Source organism: Sinohyriopsis cumingii, chromosome 2 (genome assembly GCF_028554795.1).
Source record: "Sinohyriopsis cumingii isolate HCF-2022 chromosome 2, ASM2855479v2, whole genome shotgun sequence".
Taxonomy (NCBI): Eukaryota; Metazoa; Mollusca; class Bivalvia; order Unionida; family Unionidae; genus Sinohyriopsis; species Sinohyriopsis cumingii.
Window position 1 is genome coordinate 57,911,583 of NC_142962.1, and position 19,090 is coordinate 57,930,672.

The window sequence follows — 19,090 nt, forward strand, 5'->3', positions numbered from 1 at the left end:
ACCATGCCATAAGTGGGTCTCACTGTACTAATCCAATACCATGCTATAAGTGGGTCTCACTGTGCTACTCTAATATCATGCCAAAAGTAGGTCTCACTGTACTACTATAATACCATGCCATAAGTGGGTCTCACTGTACTACTCTAATGATGTACAAAATTGTACTGTATAATTTTTTAAAATTTCGTTTACAAACCTTCTAAATAATTATGACAGTCATATCATTATTGAAGTCAGTTGTACCAGGAAGATACATTTAAGATAATTTAAAAGTATCAAGTGATAATTTTAAATGCAAACTGTGCATCTTGTGACAGTATCTTAGGAATAACTACCTATATATGGCATGAACAAGGTTATATTTGCAGGTAAGGCCAATCTCTTTCTTTAATGATTGTTTTTTTCTTCCTCTATTCAGCCCATTAAAAATCATGTTAGCTAACACTGCAGGCTCTTCACATAGCTGTTTTGCATTACTAATGAGATTAAAAGAAAGCAGAACAAAATATACAAAGCATCAAAAAGACATTTTTGTGGACTAGATGGTAAGTCAACAGACATTTTAAAAAAATTTACATAAGGGTGTCAAGGTAATTATGCAAATTTGGATATAATTTAATGCATGCTATCCAAGACTAAAAGAAATTCACACACAACTTAATACAGGTAAATTTAATACTGGTAAAAAGAACTATACATATTCTCTTATAAGTCGAGTCCGACTGCAAACTGCATAGACCCAGATCTGCCATTGCATAATGCATGGCAGTTCTGGATCTATGCAGTTTGTTAGGAGTAATTGGTAGAACAAACAACAAAGACCCTGATCTGCAAGTGCATTATGCTACAGCTGAACAGGATCTTTGTTGTTTGCAGTTTGCCTCATCTTACAAGTGATTACGTATGGTAAAGTTAATATGTAACTGTTGGATGAAGATAATGAGATAGGAGGGCACATGTGAAAATCGCAACCAGCAACAAATAGGATAGAAATTAGCATCTACTTGGTGTTGCTGTTTCTAACTCAATAGTTACAAGTAGCAGATTTTGATATCGATACGTTGCTGAACTTTTCTGCATTGAGCCTTACTGGTAGAAGAAAGCATGTTGTCCAATTTTTTTTCCTTCTTCTTATTATATTGATTTTTTAAAATAATTTTAAGAAGATAACACTTGAAGTCAGGAGGATTTTCATTGACCCAAGCATTACCAGTAGCAATTCAAGAACAAAATAAACTCATCCCAAGACTTTTGTGCATAGTAAAGCATGTAACATTACATTCTGTCTGGAAATTAGAGAACTGGTATAATCTTAGTCCCAGTTTCTTTTTAAACTGTCAGCATCATTATTTATTCACAAAAAGCATATAATGGCATCTTCACTATCTTCGGTATATAGATAAAATCACTTTTACTTTGACACAGTTGCAAGGAATCTTTCATAAATAAGGTTTATAAAGTGGAATATTGTTTTTGTACCCCCCATCAAATACCCATACTTTGATTTGGGTTAGTAACTATAGTAACCATAGCTGCTCTATGATTTAGATTGTTGTTGTTGTTGTAGGGTTTAATGCCATTTTTCAGCACATGATAGGCTATACATGGCAGCCAGTATTAATGGTGGAGGAAGAACCTGGGAAAACCCTGGAAAGAACCACTGACCCACAAGAAGCTACTGGCAAGCTTTCTCACATACCCACATTGGCTTAATCCAAGACTCGAACCCACGCAGACAGAGGTGATGATTTAGATAGAAATAATATTATAAGAATCGTGAACTTTAAGACTGAAGATAAAAACAAAGCAAACTGACTTAGTGTCTGAAACTAAATTATTCAAATTACCCCAATAACATCAGAAGATTTTCTTTTATCTTGTACAGCAAGTTGAAGAATTGATTTTAGATGTACTGTATATACTTGCTTATAAGTCAAACTACAAATTGCACAGACCCACATTTGCTGGCACAGAATATACTTGTGTATCTGGGTCAGTGCAGTGCATTGGGATTAAGCAGTAGAATAAACAAGATAGATCCTGATCTGCAGGTGCATCAGGCTATGGGAAATAAGGATCTATGTTTTTTGCAGTTTGACTTGTAAGTGAGTATATATGGTAAATGTATGGTCTGATTTAAAAAAAAAACAAGATTAACAGCAATAGTAGGCAGCTGATTAGACTGTGTTTTATAACTAAACAGCATTATCAGTGCAGATGCAAGTAGCGTATGACACCAGGACTGGAAATTCTGTCTGTTTTGTTGTTTTGTTCCTAGAAAGGGAGACAGAAGTTTCTAAACATTGATGGGAGTGACAGGAGAAATTGCTGGTACTGGCAGAAATGTCCTCCCGGTTAGGAGGTTCACATGTACGTCTTTATGACCACCGTATTAGTCCAGACAAGATAGAGGGACTGCACCAGCTGACACACTTGCATGTTATGGCCACCTTTTTAGTCCATATGTGACAGAGGGACTGCAACAGTTGACACACTCACATGTTATGGCCACCTTTTCAGTCAGATGTGATAGAGGGACTGCACCAGTTGACACACTCACATATTATGGCCACCTTTTTAGTCCAGATGTGATAGAGGGACTGCACCAGTTGACACAGTCACATGTTTTGGCCACCACTTTAGTCCAGAAAAGATAGAAGGACTGCACCAGTTGACACACTCACACGTATGTCCTTATGGCCACCTTATTAGTCCAGACAAGATAGAGGGACTGCACCAGTTAACAGTGTTCTACTGAGGGTGTTCTATAGGTGCATAAATATCATAGATGGCACATTAAATTCTTATAGGTGAGTCATCGAGTGCATACAAATTCTGCCAGAGCACATAAAAAAATTCTGCTGGGAACGAATCAGCAATCAGAGTAAACTGTTTGAGTTTGAATAAAGAGCCAGTTTGATTACTGATAAACACTAATATCTAACAGATAAACACTAATATCTAACAGATAAACACTAATATCTAACAGCCTTTTAATTGGATGCAACCTTTGATCTAATACATGTATTGAAAAGCAATCAGTTTCATATTCTTGGAATCACTTGATTAGTAACACTTCAGTCATATAAATGACATCTGGGAATTCAAAGCTGTGGATGATTCTAAGCATTTTTTGACCTCACAACCAAAGAAAATGAAAATATTTGAAGGTAATAACATAAACGATAGCAATAATAAGATGCCAGACAATCAGGCTAAATAAAATGAGAGTATTAGTGAGATTAAATCCGATCAAATGAGATAGATGGTTTTCCATGGTTGGCATATGATTCCGACAAAAAAATCCTGACCTGTGGACTTAGTACTGTATAAAGCATAAAAAGTAGAATTCATTGACTGAACATAACACCAATTTCAGAACTGGTACACTGACCAGACATGCAGCAAGGAATGACCACAGGGCTTCTGTTATTGCTGATTCAATGGTCAGGGAATTTTGGAATGCAGTGAATAAAATTGTCATTGAAAAGGAGGCCAGCATTCTAGTTGCTATGAAAGCTATATTTTAGATGGCCAAAGAGTATATTTCTATTACTAAATATGACTATTTGATGAAGTTATTTGAGGAGCTAGATTGTCTGAACGTTTATAAGGTTGAAAACTGGGGGAAAATGTTATTCTTCACAGATAAGTCAAAGGTAAGTATATTAAATGAAAGCTAACACACTATACAGGTAAATATTCTTATTTTTTGTTAACAGCACTTGTTCTTCAACAGATAAAAATATATGCAAAAATGATAGTCATATTGTTGACCCCACATTTTAAAAAATAGGGTCATTTTTTAACACTTATGGGGCTGAATGCCCCATTGGGTCATTTCTTGTCAGAACACTGTTATTGTATGCATATTCTTATGGCCATCTTATTAATCCGGACAAGATAGAGGGACTGCACCAGTTGACACATAGACCGTTCCGGTGGCCTAGTGGTTAGAGCGTCTGCCTTGGAAGCGGGAGGTCGTGGGTTCGAACCCCGGCCGAGTCATACCAAATACTTTAAAAAATGGTACTAACAGCTGCCTCACTTGGCACTCAGCATTAAGATGTTAGTGTTAGGACTGGTTGGCCTGGTGTCAGAATAATGTGACTGTGTGGGACATCATGCTACGTGTCTGCGGCATGATGCCCCAGTGCTAGACATCACTATAAACTGCCACACTGCAGACATCGTAGCGTTATGACTGAAACATTGTTAAAAGCTACGTTAAAAATCCTAATCACACACACACACACACACCTGAGTTGACACATATGCATGTCTTTATGGCCATTGTATTAGTCCAGAAAAAGAGTTGACGTGCATGTATATCCTTATGGCCATCTTATCAATTCAGACAAGCTAAAGGGACTGCACCAGTTCAAATACAGTACCATTTGCTGCATGATTCTCACTTATTTTCTTCCAGTTACACTAGTTTTGGAACTATATTCAGAGGAAATCAATAACTAGAAATGTTGGGAATATTTTGTATCTGCAAGCACATCTAATAAATAACAGTTGTACAGTAGCTTGTTCTGTTCACTCTCTGCAACAGTCCCTTTATGTTTTGTAATTGTATGCCTATTCATATACCCTCTTTATGGAGGTAATCTGCTCGGCACTTGCATGCTTGAAGTCATGTTCTATGTACTATTTAAAATGTTTAATGATGTATTTGCAGGTGTGAGTCAGGTTAATTGGTTATTTCCGTTAAAGTTCTTTATTTACAAACATTACATCAGGTGGGCTTTTACTGATTGAATATAATACAGGTCTCCAAAGTGTATGAATATAGGAAAAAGAGACCAGACCTTTGATGCTGTATTGATTCTTGTGTAGATTTGACCTAAGTGACATCATAATATAGGATTTATGTACTCTTTAGATGATTTTGTATTTCAGATTGCTATATAAAATGATTCCTTTATGCTATAGGGAAGTTTCTGGCAAAAATGTATGTGCTAGAAAAGAATTGACATGCAGCTTTTTGGACAGAATTTTCTTTAATAAATTAATTGGCAATCATTTGTGTAGGGCCATAGTACTCTGTGAATGTTGTACTAAAGGTTAACACTCAGATATAGAGTTATGCATATCAAAAAGATCTGTGTGTATTGATAATTTGTAACTTAGCCCACCATACTGGACCAATCACAAATAGACCACATTTGGATGAAGAAAAAAAACAACTGGAGAATTGATTCAGAGACTTGAGCAATGAGTCATTTTATGCACAATGGATTTTGGAGTAAAATGACACAGTGAAATTCAAGAGGTTTAAAAAGTTCTGAACTTGTGTCCTTGATGCTCAACTCTTCAGACATCAAGCAAGCACATCATTCAAAGCGCATCAGCATTCATTGCACCCATCTGGAATTAACTGGAATATGCAAAGAATTTTTTCCCACTGTGCAGGGTGTTTTTCCACGTCCTCTTGTTTGGAAGTACAGAATGACAGGGATACAGTTACATTGCCAGCAAGTGCTAATTGTTATTTGGATTCACTTGTCAGAGATTGAAACTAAGTTGGTGATTTTTTTAAAATTGTAACACTGCAAAATGAGGTTACAGACATCTGTTCTTGCAGGATATTAAATTGTGTATTTATTACCTTTGTCATACAAATAATTTTGAGGTGTTAAATATGGACATCTAGGTATGGAATAGTTCCCTTGAATTAAAATTAATATTACACTAAATATTTTGTATACACTTTTAAACGGTTTTTGTCGCAGCCTTTCATGCTTTTATGTATCTATATTTATTTATGACCAAGGAATGTTTATAAACGGACATGACACTTACCTTGATAGAATTCTTCTTGACAGCTTGACATATCTATGGACCCAGACATAACTGTGGCTTTGGTAGGGCTTAAGAATTCAAAAAACAAGAACAGTTAAGAATGCAAGTTCTAAATCAAGAAAAAGTTACTGAAATAAGTACAAAAATATGGTCAATGATGGCTCAGGCCCCAAAGGCATTTCCCTTAATACATGACATTGTCTGCATAAATTTGAATGGTATTTGTGAAAACTTTGTGCTGCAAAGCATAGTTCTGTGATTACTGAAGCTTTACACCTTGAAAAAAAAGAAGAGAATTAGGCATTTTGACACATGTTTAACCATTTATGGTCTATTTGTTTTCTCATTTTTGTTCTTTGTTATATAAAACAAGCTAAACTTTACATGAATTAGATTTCGACTGCTTTACTTGAATGGCATACTCAGTCCAGGACTAAATGCAAAATGCAGTGTATTACTAAATATTAGCCATCAAATATTAATTATTCCTAGAAAGGCCAATTTTGGGGTGGGGAAAAGTGGTAGCTGCTGCTGTATGCCATATACACTAGCATACAAGTTCAGGTGCAAACTGCACCTACTTGGATCTGCCTTTGCATTATGCACAGGCAGATCTAGGTCTATGATGTTTGTTAGGAATAGTCACTAGAACAAACAACATCAATCCTGATCTTCTAGTGCATTATGTGATGGTAGACCAGGATCTATATTATTTGCAGTTGGACTCAGCTTATAAGCTGATCTACATATGGTATTTTGAATTTGTTTCACATGTACTGCAATAACAATGAACCTGCCACTTGTCTGATTGATTGAATCATCTCGTTTTTCAGGCTTTGGAAATGCCCACATACCAGGATGGGCAGACAAACAACCTGGACAGACACTCAAGTGGAGCTGCTTTGGAGATGGAGCCTCGTCAGATTACATGTTTGGAGCGGGTTACCAAATCATCTCCAATCTGGTACCTTCCAGAGTTGGGACGATCAGGATCTGTGCACTTACTGAAGGATAGGGGTCCAGGGGTAGGTCCCGATCATAGTGGATTGATGTTAGTGTATTTTCTATGGTAAATCAACCGATCAGTCACTATTTAATGACAGAAGGGAAACCAAATGCTCCTGTAATTAGACTTATCTACAAATTTATCAAGCAGACAGCATGTGTATATTTTTGGTCTGTTGGTTCTGTATTTCTAAATTTTGCTTGTGGGCATAAGTCTTTTGAAATGGAGGGCAATGTCTTGAAGTACAGTGTGTGTGTGTGTGTGCATGTGTGCGCGTGTGTGCATGCATTTGTATTTGATGTAAACCGAGGACATTCACGAGATTACACACCAATGTACCGAGGACACACCTCCAACCGAGGACGTCCTCAGTTGAAAAAAATGGTAAAATCTTGCTTCTCTCAACTACTTTAGCCTAAAATAATGTAAAATTATAATCTGTAGAAAGGTCCTCGTTTACATGCTTGGTACTTGTTCACGATTTTGGAGTGTATCTTGCTTCCAAGGCATACGATACACATGCCTAAAACCATATCCTCGATTGCCCAGTTATAAAACTTGTATCAAATTTCACTTTGCAAAAACGTATTTTTTCCCTTTAGATCCATGCATCAGATACCAACTACATTGTACTTAGCTAAACTATAAGAAGATAAGTTGGTGCATATAACAGTCCCTGTTATTTTTTTATATTAATATTTCATGCATGTGAGACAATAGTGTTGGGAAACTCATGATACATTCATACTATACACATCCAATACAGGCAAATAAAACTATGACACGTACAAAAGCGGTGCATCAAAATGCTATATAGGAAATACACATGAATTCATTGTAGAGTTGTTCCGAAATCGCCTAATTATCCAACCCATCTGTAAAGTTAAAATGTCCTGTTTGCGGCGAGAGTTTTACACATCTAAAGATATTGAAAAGACATCCTTGATATGTAAAATTTATTTTATGATTATTAAATGAGCTATATCTGCCCCTATTTCATCATTTGCCTACTTAGTATTCAAACAGGATAGAACATATGTGAATCAAGTAAAAAATCCCATTAAGGTGAGATCGAATTATCACTAACCGAATTTGGAAATTACATGCACAGAACTTCAGTATAATATATAGAAAGATAAATATATTATACAGAGGTCGAACATTTATCATCAAGAGGATCAGTCCCGAAATGAAACAGTTAATTACAGCAATATGTTTTTCATTTATCACACTCTTAAGACTTGCGACTACACGTGCAAGCAGTCATAAACTGTTGAATGCATTCAATGTTTTTTTTTAATATATATACTTCCTTCAGTTGGTGTTTTGATGACTTTGCTTAACATATCATGAGTTATATTTGTATCGATAGTTCTGTTGTAAATGAAGTCCTATTAAAACAACACACAACATGTAAAATCGAGGCATCAATCTGTATTGTTTTCCCAAATTTAAGGAGGTTTTTAACAATAGCCAAAATGCTCAGGATGTTCTACTGGACCAACTTGTATTTATAACTCAAAAGAACATTTATTTAGAGCTGAGTCTGACTAATATTCTTACTAATTTAGTCTTTTTTCGGTATGTTTTATACAGAAGGCGATGCATAAAAAAAACTGTTTAAAACTTCCAATCAGCGATACAAAACATCTTTACGTGGTACCTTGAATTAGCAAATGTGAAAGAACTAAATGATTTGGAAGGTAAACCAAGAGAGTATTGTACCATTAAAGTATATTCTTGTTCATTCATGGCTCCAAAACAATAAAACAGGATAAATAGTTTGTAAAAAGGTATTAGAAAATTATCCCCATCCACCAACTTTATGCATACATGTACTCTCACAGAACTCTGTTTTTCACTTCTGCAATTACTGAACTTTATAGCTATTTAGGAGGTTTCAATTCAGTTAACATAGATAAGTTGTTGTTATTGTTGGTTTTGGTAAGTTGTTGTTATCATTGTTTTTAGTCTATCATTATTCTTTGTGTTGAGGTTGAGATAAAACACTATACAGATTACAACAGAAATAATGTTGTATGCACCATCAATTTATTCAGCCAAAGTAATAATAATGGTAATAATAATAATGACCTTATTTAAAGAGGGTAACACAATTAGCTAAGAACTAATCTACCTTGAAGCCCACATAAAATCTCATAAAGTGACTGAAAAATACAAAGTCTATGTGAAATAAATAATATGGGTAACACAAACTTTCATTCTTATTTTCAACATTACATCTACACATGCCAGAGAGAGAGAGAGATAGAGAGGATTCGAATGCATATTATGCAACGAAGATATTATTCTATTTTGTCAAAAAGTGAATAGTAATTGCCAGTGAGGTGAGTTTCCTGCCATAAATGCTCAAATCCAGCCAAATAGTATTGTTACAAGCCAGGGGTATTTGCTTGACCGAGCAGTGTCAAACTCTGTTGTGATTCCACTAGAAGTCATAAGTTTACCTCAGATTTCCAAAGACTTCTATACAACTTCAGTTGTAAATTAGAAAGCCCAATGTGTCCAATCTATACATAAATTTTTTGCTAATCAATGCAAGACCACAGATCTCAAAACTTGCCAAATATCTATCAACCACACATCTGCATGGTTTCTCTTCATCAGCTTTCCTTACCATCGGCAGTTTATGCCATATAAACTATAAAACTATCCCCTAACACAGGGAACTATTTTTACTGCGCCACCTTAGGCCAGTCAATTCATGGTTTCAAGGCACATTTCGCCAGTACAAACTGCGTCACGTTTGCCACCATGGCAACATAAACGGTATCTGCTGAGTCCCTTGTTTATTCCTTTGTGTAATTTACTGGTCTCCTACTGTAAATACTGCCACTGCAGTAACACCACCAATGTACACCATTAGGTTTTAATAGGGACTATATTACTCCAGGGACATTCATGCAATGTTGACCTGAATTCACTAAAGGTCAACCATGGCATCATGGAAACTCACAAACACTTCACTCTGTGATGTTTGCTCCTACTAATTGCCTAATTATTTTGGGCTAAGGAAAATTTCCATTGCACTGAGTTCCAGTAATCAAACAAGTAATCACACAAATCTAAGAATTCCTTAAAATGGGATGCTACAACCAAATGCACATACTCCAAATTTATTACAGTATGATCTCCAAAGCGGTGGATTAGTCCGAAGCATGTTATGTTGTACTAAAGTCTAATTGCAGGACAATCAGTCAATCAATATATTCATTACTCAGTCAGTAACAACAAGATATATATTCAAATAATAATGTAATTGTCCTAAAGAACAGTTGTAGATGAAACCCTTATGGAGGTTACATTTACTTAATACTAGTATATGATTTGAATTTGATTTTAATGTAGCTTTAACAATCTTTCAGTCATATAGCTACGATGTCTGCAGTGTGGCACATTATAGTGATGTCAAGCACTGGGGCACCACACCGCAGACATGTAGCAATCACATTATTCTGACACCAGGCTGACTAGTCCTAACACTAACCTCTTAATGCTGTGCGCCTTGCAAGGCAGCTGTTAGTACCATTTTTATGTCTTTGTTTATGACTTGGCCTTGGTTCAAACCCGCAACCTCCCGCATCTGAGGTGGACGCTCTAACCACTAGGCCACCTGAGCAGTCATATTAATTGTTAAGACGACTAAATATGCAAACATGTCCTCATTGGTCATAATGTACAAATGTCCACAGTCTCCATGATTTTGTCAAATAGTTTGCGTCCTTGGTTTGCATGGAATGTACAGAATATTTGTGTAAATGTGTGCGTCCTCGCTTGCATTGCTAAATTTCATATTCCTTAGAATTGATAATACAGTTCCCTCCTTGATAATCACCATTTGCTATTAATTTACTGCCTCAAACTTTATACTTTATTTCTTTTCGCTCTAACATCGCCAAAACAAATATCTTCGGTATGCGTTTCCGTATGCGAGTCCTCGATATCCACCAAATACAAGAATGTGTGTGTGTGTGCATGTGAATTTGGATGTTTAATATAGCTTTAAAAAAAATTCAGTCATATTTAACTGCCTAACCAGAATTGTTTTGTTGTACCAGGTAGGTACTTCACAGTTTGACATCACAATATGCAAATATAGGATCTGACCTGAGTGCTCATTATTGGATTAAATTTAAGAAATTTTCAAAATTATTTGCAATTTTTGACAAGGAGAAGATTTAAATCATTCAATGAGTTTCATAAATTGCATTGAAAACTAGCACTAATCAAAGTTTGTATTATCACTTTATGAAAAATACTGATTATATTTATGACACCACAAAATGTGAAATCACCGTCTTAAATATTTGGAATGCCTTGGTCATTATTTTTTGCCATACTTGGCTTAATGTCATTTGTGACATGAGGTGTTAATATTGATGTTATGTGAATTTGTTTTTATAATTTTGGTGTATTAACCTACATAACAAAGTAGATGTGTTAAAAAATATGGAATTGTGAAAGCTTTAAACTTTAACAAAAATGAAAATAATGTAAAGTAAGTAGCTCTTTTAAAATAAAATCACAATTTTCATGGAAAATTCAATATTAGGTTTATTTTCAGTTAATATTAAATGTATATGACTTGTATGACAATTCATTTGTATATTTTTGGCAAAGCTCACAGAAGGTAGAAATAATTCAGATGATTAAACTTCATATAAATTAAACATTCATATAAGATTGTGTGTTAATGGTATGAAAGTGGCTTTTGGAAATGTGGACTAGAAAAATGATTGATGGCCCAAAGTCCAGTCTGACATGTGTGTAAATTACTCTCTGTATTAAAGTTAGGAAGCTTTAGCAATATGATGCTATATTTATAACTGTACCATGAAGCTATTTTTCTTGCTTTCAAAGGCACACTGGATTTTAACCTGACAGGTCTTCATGTTTACAGGAAATGTGACAACTCATATGACTACAGTTATGAATCACATTTTCCTGTTTTATTTTCTTTACTTTTTCTGTTTTTTTTTTTATTTTGTATTTTGCGGAAGTCATATTTTAGTTAGAAATGAGAGCAAAGATTTACAAAACAAATGCATTAAATATGATATCATAGCATTAAAAATGTTCTGGCTGTCTTGTTAATTATTTTTTTTATGCGATAATGTCTTGCTCTGAGTTTGTGTACGACAAACAAAATGGCTTTTTATTCGCAGTGTTAAAATAGTGTCTTGTTTATATTTAAGTAATTGGAATATTTTGACACACAATTTATGAAGTCTGCATTTTATGACACTAACTGTTTAAGATGTAGACAAGTCTGGATTGATAAAGTTTTAAAATAAAATGAAGCATGTCATTTGTTTGAATTTAGTATAGATAATAGAAATGTGGTTAGGATAATCAGGATTTCACATCACTGAACAGTGAATATTCTGGTAGTCAAAATTCTAATTCTAAAAGGTTCTGCTGTATATATGTGTGTATATATGAGTCTATGTATATATTGCTGTTTTGTGTTATAATGCCATTTCTTAGAGCTAGATAGAGGCCATATATGGTGGGGTGGAGGAGGAAGAACCCGGGAAACCTCAGTATATAGCTGACACTTTGGAAGTGCTATAGTAATGCACTTACTTTGTGCCTGTTGGGTCCCAAGTTCAGTCTGTTGGTTCAGTATATATGTGAGATCATGTGACCTCCAGTCTAAGATCAGTGGTTCCAATTGGATTTATCCCACTTTAAGAGGGCAGGGAGGCTAGCTCTTCCTCCTAGCTGACTATTGGTATTTCATTATCAACATACTGCAGAGTAACCATGGAAGATGTATATGCCTAACATCAGTTTCAAGAACAACACAAGCCCACAACACCTAGTTCGCAAATATATCCATATCTTTAAATAGTAAATATAATAGTTGAAAAAGTCACACCATAGCCTTAAGAAAGTTAAGAAATTTGCCAGGGGCCAATTCATGAAACTGGACCCTGCCACCTTAAAGACCACATTATACTAACAATGTAAACTGTCAAAAGTACATGGTGTAAGTACTTGCACACATGTTATATTTTAAGCATTTGCTAGAGTGTATAGGTATGGTCATATATGGTAGTCACTTTTTCACCATTGGTGGTGTCATCAGCAATTGTACAATTTTGTGTTTCAGTTTTTAAAGTCATATGTCTTGAACATCAGTAGCTGTATTTAAATGAAACCACAGAATAATGTAACTATGGATGTAAAATTTATTCAATGATATGTGAGGAGTACCAATCCTGCCTGCTTATCAGACCACTCCAGTGGCCTAGATAGAGCATCCACCTTGGATGCGGGAGGTTGCAGGTTTGAACCCCAGCCAAGTAATACCAAAGGCTTGTAAAAATGGTACTGACTGCTGCCTCATGGGGCACTCAGCATTAAGAGTTTGTGTTAGGACTGGTCGGCCTGGTGTCAGGATCATGTGACTAGATGAGACATCATGCTACATGTCTGCAGCATGATGCTCCAGTGCTAGATGTCACTATAAACTGCCACACTGCAGACATCGTAGCGATATGACTGAAATTTATTTAAAGCTACATTCAAAATCCAAATCACATACACACACTTGCCTACTTTCCATATAAACTCACTTGTAAGTCGTCAAAATGCAAAACCAAAGATCTTAATCTGCTATAGCATAATGTGCCTGCAGTTCAGTATCTATTTTGTTTGTTCTGCTGATTATTCGTAACAAACTACACAGACCCAGATCTGCTGGAGCCTTATTGGACAGCATATCTGGGTCTGTGCACATTTTAGTTGGACTCATCTTGTAAGTGAGTATATACATTATGTAGAAAATTTTGTTGCATCATGGTCTTCAATATCAAGGTTTCATTTGAAAATTTATATGGACACAGTTGAGGCATCTGATTCGGCAGAACACTTTTTATCATGTCCTGCCTCAAGAGTAGTACGGGCATATAGTGATTCCTTTGTCTATATCTGTATGTTCGTCCATCACACATTGGCTGGATTTTGCATTTAGGTTGTTTGATGCACTTTGGTGGGGCATCCTTATTCTGTTAACGCATTTCTAGTTGACCTATAATTTTAATCAATCTCCGGGACCTGCCCATGCAACATCTCCAGCAGTTTATACATGGTATTGCAAATAAAATTAGGTGTGAGAATATTTCAGATAATTAAAGAACGGATGATTTGTTGACTACTGTGAACTCTTAAAATTTCATGATTTGGCAACAGGTGGCATTTTCATTGATAATTATATTTGTGGCTTCAAGAAGGAATCCTATCATTTCCAGAGATAGATCATTGTTCATTGTGTCTTTAATTTCATGGCTTGCAGCAAACATTCAATCCATGATAACTGGTACCCAGTGAAAACCGATATCCTGTGAATTTTGGTAACCAAAGAGAAATAGTAAATTAACAATATTTGGCTTCAAGTTGGATGGACTTGATGTCAGAACTATATTTTAAAATTATATTTATGTCCACTAAAGGATATCATTGGTGGTTAACGTTAGATTTAGGAGAACTCTCTAACATTTGCATTCAGTGTTCAGCATTTTCAGACAGAATCTCCAACATTTTGCTTTTGAGCAAATAACAAGTATTGACTTGTTGTTTAATCTTTGTAAAATATATGAATTATAAACTTTACTGTTATTTTATTCTTGCAGAGTTTTGTTGTCCGCAAATCAAGTCGTGAGGAAATAATGGCACTTTCAGTCCAGATCCCTGCCAATGGCAACAACAATGTAGATCATTACCTGATTGAACCCACTGACAAAGGACTTCATCTCCAGGGGTCCACCCACTACTTCAGAGAGATACACTCCCTCATAACACATTACATAGACAATCAGTGAGTATCATGTCATCAGTTTGTGTGCTTAAGGGATATCCCCTCCCTCCTCAAATATTACATATGCAGTCAGAGAGAGTATTACATCATCAGTTTGTGTGGTAAAGGGATATCACCTCCCTCCTTACATATTACATAGGTAATCTGAGAGAGTATTATATGTGCATGCCATCACATGTCAGGGATATACCACATGTGACAAGTCTTTTTGTATATATTTTCAAACAGTAGGCATTCTTCACTCTCAGCTTTAGGAGGAGGGCTGTTCATGGGTTAATTATTAGTGCGATGTGTCTATGTGTATTTCATGCTTGCATCTGATACCATTGACGTATACTTTTATTCAGTCCATTTACTGTAAAACATGTAAAATAACTAAAGTCAATAATCATTCAAATACCCCATTTGCCAGTCTAGACATAGCACTTTTAATTATCATTACCAGGCATGTTTATAACAGCCAGATACAAAATTCTGATTTTTTTAATAGTCTTTTATTGTTTTTTCTTCTTGAAGTTTTGGATTAAAAAGGAAAGAATAGTTATGTTATTGCAATTCAGCAGGAACATGAAGGAGATTGATTATAACTTTTTTCTTAATTTTTGCAGAGATGACTTGCCACATAAATTAGTTCTGCCCCAGGCAATCATGGCAGCAAAGACATCTCAAGAATTATCTGCCCTTGCAATGCTTGGACAAGGTACCTTATTCTTTTTACCAGAAGTAGTTGCTCAGATCAAATGAATCAAGACTTTTCTCAGAAACCTTTTCCATGTGATAGTTTCGTTGAATTTAAAATTTTCATTAGGTACCATTTTCACAGTGAATTTTCCATACCCCAGGTTGGTTGCTGCAGTATGTCTTTCCTGGGAAGGGAACATAGCTCTGATTTTCTTGACATGATATAGTGTATAATATGTTAAATGTGCTCTTAAAACCAGCAAAACAAAGACAAAAATATATGAGTTTGGACAAAAATGACAGTTATAATAAAATAAATTTGTATATATTTATATAATAAAAACTATCTATGTGTCTGGGTCCCATCAGCAATGCTGGAGACAAACAGTTAGTACAGTGTGATTATGCAATAGGTCTATTTTAAGGATCATTTGTAAGCAATAGTTACAATCAGAACTTACCACTTTTTATACTGACATTAAAAGAACTATTATTATCAAGATTTATTTCTTTAATTTAAATAATTTTAGCAATAGCTGGTATTGTATTAAAATATGCCCATGTGCTGTGGTAAGTATTCGACTGAAGTTCTGCCTTATTCTATTGAGCTTATTATTATTTTCAATAATTTTATGTTTAGTGGTCCAGGTCAGGGCTGATAAGGAATATTATAGTCCAATGGAAGTACTACATGGGGCAATAATTTTCATCCTAAACCTTCAAAACATTTATTGAAATAAGAAAGCAGCCTGTTTCAAGACCACAATTTCCATTATTCTAATACTTTTACCACTAATTTTTATAATAAGCTGACTTGCATACTGTGCATCTTCACTACTTTTCAGATTTTTGGACAAGTCCAAGATTTGGTGGTAGCAGGTCATCTAGCAAAGCTAGTCTATACTCAGCTTCTGCTATACATAAATCAGTCAGTGAACCAATCAACTTTGCAAGCAGCAAGATAGGCAGTCAGGAGAATCTACCACCAAACAACCCTCCTTCCAAATCTGTGATAGACTTCTCCTCTTATTTGATTCAAAATCGGAAAGAGAGGGCAAAAAGTATTCCTTCAGAGCCACATGGTTCGAGTGAAAATATCCATTCAGATGCATGTGAAATTTCGAAATCTGCAGAGGATATTAAGAGTAGAGCCATTAAACTTGAGTCAGCACATTCTGATTCTGTGCTTCATCACAGGGACTTGAACTCATCAACTCCTGATTCAGGTTCCACAAAATCTGCACCACATAATCATCAATGCAGTGTGCCGCACAAGTCTCGCTCCACAGACTTATATTTCACAACGCCAATAGGGCTGTTGACTCTCCCAGAAAATACCTATTTTACAAGTAATTTGTCAGACAAACTGAGTGATTATGAGGATATATGGAAAAATTCAAATTCTCAGCCAAGTTCATTAAGTGTGCAAGCAGAAATTGCAAGCCGCTTGCAGATATCATTTCCAGCAAATGCAAAAAATAGTCAAAATGGTGCTAAAGATTCGTTTGAAAAGGAAGAAAATCTTAAATGTAATAGTGCTATGTGTAATGGTGATGTGATGAGAAGAGATTCTTTGGAGAATAACTTGAACACTTCGGACAAGTGTGAGAATAAAATATCACACAAGGGATGTTTACCAGTTATGTTCAAGTCTTATGAATATGAAGAAGTTCAGAGTGATGATGAGGATAGTGACGATGAATGTTCATCTCTTGATGGAGAGGCAGATGAACTTAAATGTGAAGATGAGGATACAAATCAATCATTCTCTGTGCAAACACAAACAAGTCCAATTTTCGTTAAATCAAAACCATCACCACTGCCAGCATTGCCCAAAAAGTCAGCCTCAACCAGCACTCTTTCTAATTCAAAAAGTCCTGTATATGCTGAACCTTTTGATGCAATAGATCCCATATCAGGGGAAAACAAACAGACTCGGTTCAAAAGTGGACCACAGAAGGTACGCAGAAAATCTGAACCTGCTTTCATTGCAAAGAAAAGGTTGCCCTGCTATGCGAGGACATCCAAGGTTGAAAAAGTAACCACACCTCCTGGAAAAAAGGATAAAGAGATTATTCTACCATTTGAAAGCATAAATGAAGAGGATCAGGAAGGGAAACGGCAGAGTATTGTTGCTCCAGTCAAACCATTTAAAAGAAGTACAAGTTTAAAAGTGCAGTCATCTCGAAAAGTTGAAATTGGTATTAACAGACAGAGCCTAAATGAGGCAGCAAGACAAATAGAAAAATTAAATTTGCAAAGAAATATGCATTCTGTTAATTCTGTTGTGAATATTCAGAGGCCTACAGTGTTACAAACTGGAGCTAATGTTTGCAATGGGATTGAATTTAAGGAGCTTGAGGACTTTGAAAACTCACATAAGAACAGCCCATCCAGTCCGACATTGAAAAAGTTTCCTGTCCTTGAGAGGCAAACATCAGAGAAAACCAGAGAGACTCAGTACACAGAGTTGTCTGAGTACACAACAGTCGAGGACTTAATTTTGTGTTTCAACCCTGAATTGACACTCAAGCCATTGCCTCCATTTCCATTGGAAATTCAGGCCCCGGCACCAACGATAAGTGGTCAGGTCTCCGAATATGATAATCTTATGAACACTACATATGTTGCACCATCTTGTGCCAGTGTCGGCACTATTTTCTGTAAACCATGGGATAATTCACTTTTTGATTCATTGCTTAGGTGTTCGGATCCAAAACTTGTGCCAGCAATGAATGTTCAAGAAAGGATTCATCATTGGCAGAAATATAATGAGGAATATAATGGTGTTCCAACAGATAATGAAATTGAGGACAACCTTAGGTTTAGTATGTTATCTGATGAATGTTCAGTGGGAACCAGAACATTTGGTGGAGAAAGGAGTAGCTTTGTTCCACACTCAAGTATGGAGCAATCCAAACATTCCTCAAATGCCAAACGAATATTCATCGACGAGACAGAGACAGCTGATGATACTTATAACAATGGAGATAGACCCTTATTTGGTGCTGATCTAAGAGAAAAAATTGTACCAATTCTAGGTAGGAATTCTGATTACTACCAACCCTCTCATGAGTGAATCTGGCTACTATGAAATTTCGAATTAAGTAATATAGAAAAATACATATCTGTGGACACACTATCTCATTGCAACAGACACTGACTCCTTGTTATAAAGTCCCTCAGTAGACCATGCCCTCCATGTAACACAGGTATGATTATTGCTTGCGGTAAAATTGGAAAAAATTTGTACAGGGTTTAATTTTCTTTTTTTGTGTGGATGTGGTAATGAATATCCACAAAATTAAATCCACCATGTTATACATGTACTAATGAAAAGGTAAACATTAAGACCCTGCAAAAGTTTGTATACCTACCAAATCATCTCTTTACCTCCAAATTGCTAAATTTTATCCCCACAAATATATCTTATTTTACAGTAATTGATTTCTTTTCAATGTTGTTCCTGTCTTATTAGAACGAGTTTCAAATATGGTTTTACGTCATTAAATATCTTGTGTCTGCATTACTGTGTACGACATACATCATTATGTCACAGGTGCCTCATGTTCACTTTTTGAATAATCAGCTACACTTTTATCACTGTCATGAACCACATCATCATGAGGAAATACGATATTGTAACACACTCTCGGTATAGACTCCAAATAATTCATTATATTGAGGTCCTGCTATGTTCTGATTTAATTGACACATTTTGATACACTCAGCTTAAGGCATAGTGTATTATG

General features: G+C 35.5%; 1 protein-coding gene across 6 annotated transcripts in view; it reads left to right on the plus strand.

Moving 5' to 3' along the window:
* The window catches only part of LOC149804938 (uncharacterized), a 210,103-nt gene that overhangs the window by 151,284 nt on the left and 39,729 nt on the right, over positions 1 to 19,090 (plus strand). For all 6 annotated transcript variants that reach the window (XR_016417271.1, XR_016417275.1, XM_089945993.1 and 3 more), the window contains 4 exons: positions 6,642 to 6,833; positions 14,473 to 14,657; positions 15,266 to 15,357; positions 16,184 to 18,379. Coding sequence is in view for 4 of the 6 variants with exons in the window: in XM_089945993.1 (XP_089802119.1) it covers positions 6,642 to 6,833; positions 14,473 to 14,657; positions 15,266 to 15,357; positions 16,184 to 18,379 (2,665 nt within the window). In the remaining 2 variants the exon portion in view is untranslated. The remainder of the gene's footprint in view (positions 1 to 6,641; positions 6,834 to 14,472; positions 14,658 to 15,265; positions 15,358 to 16,183; positions 18,380 to 19,090) is intronic.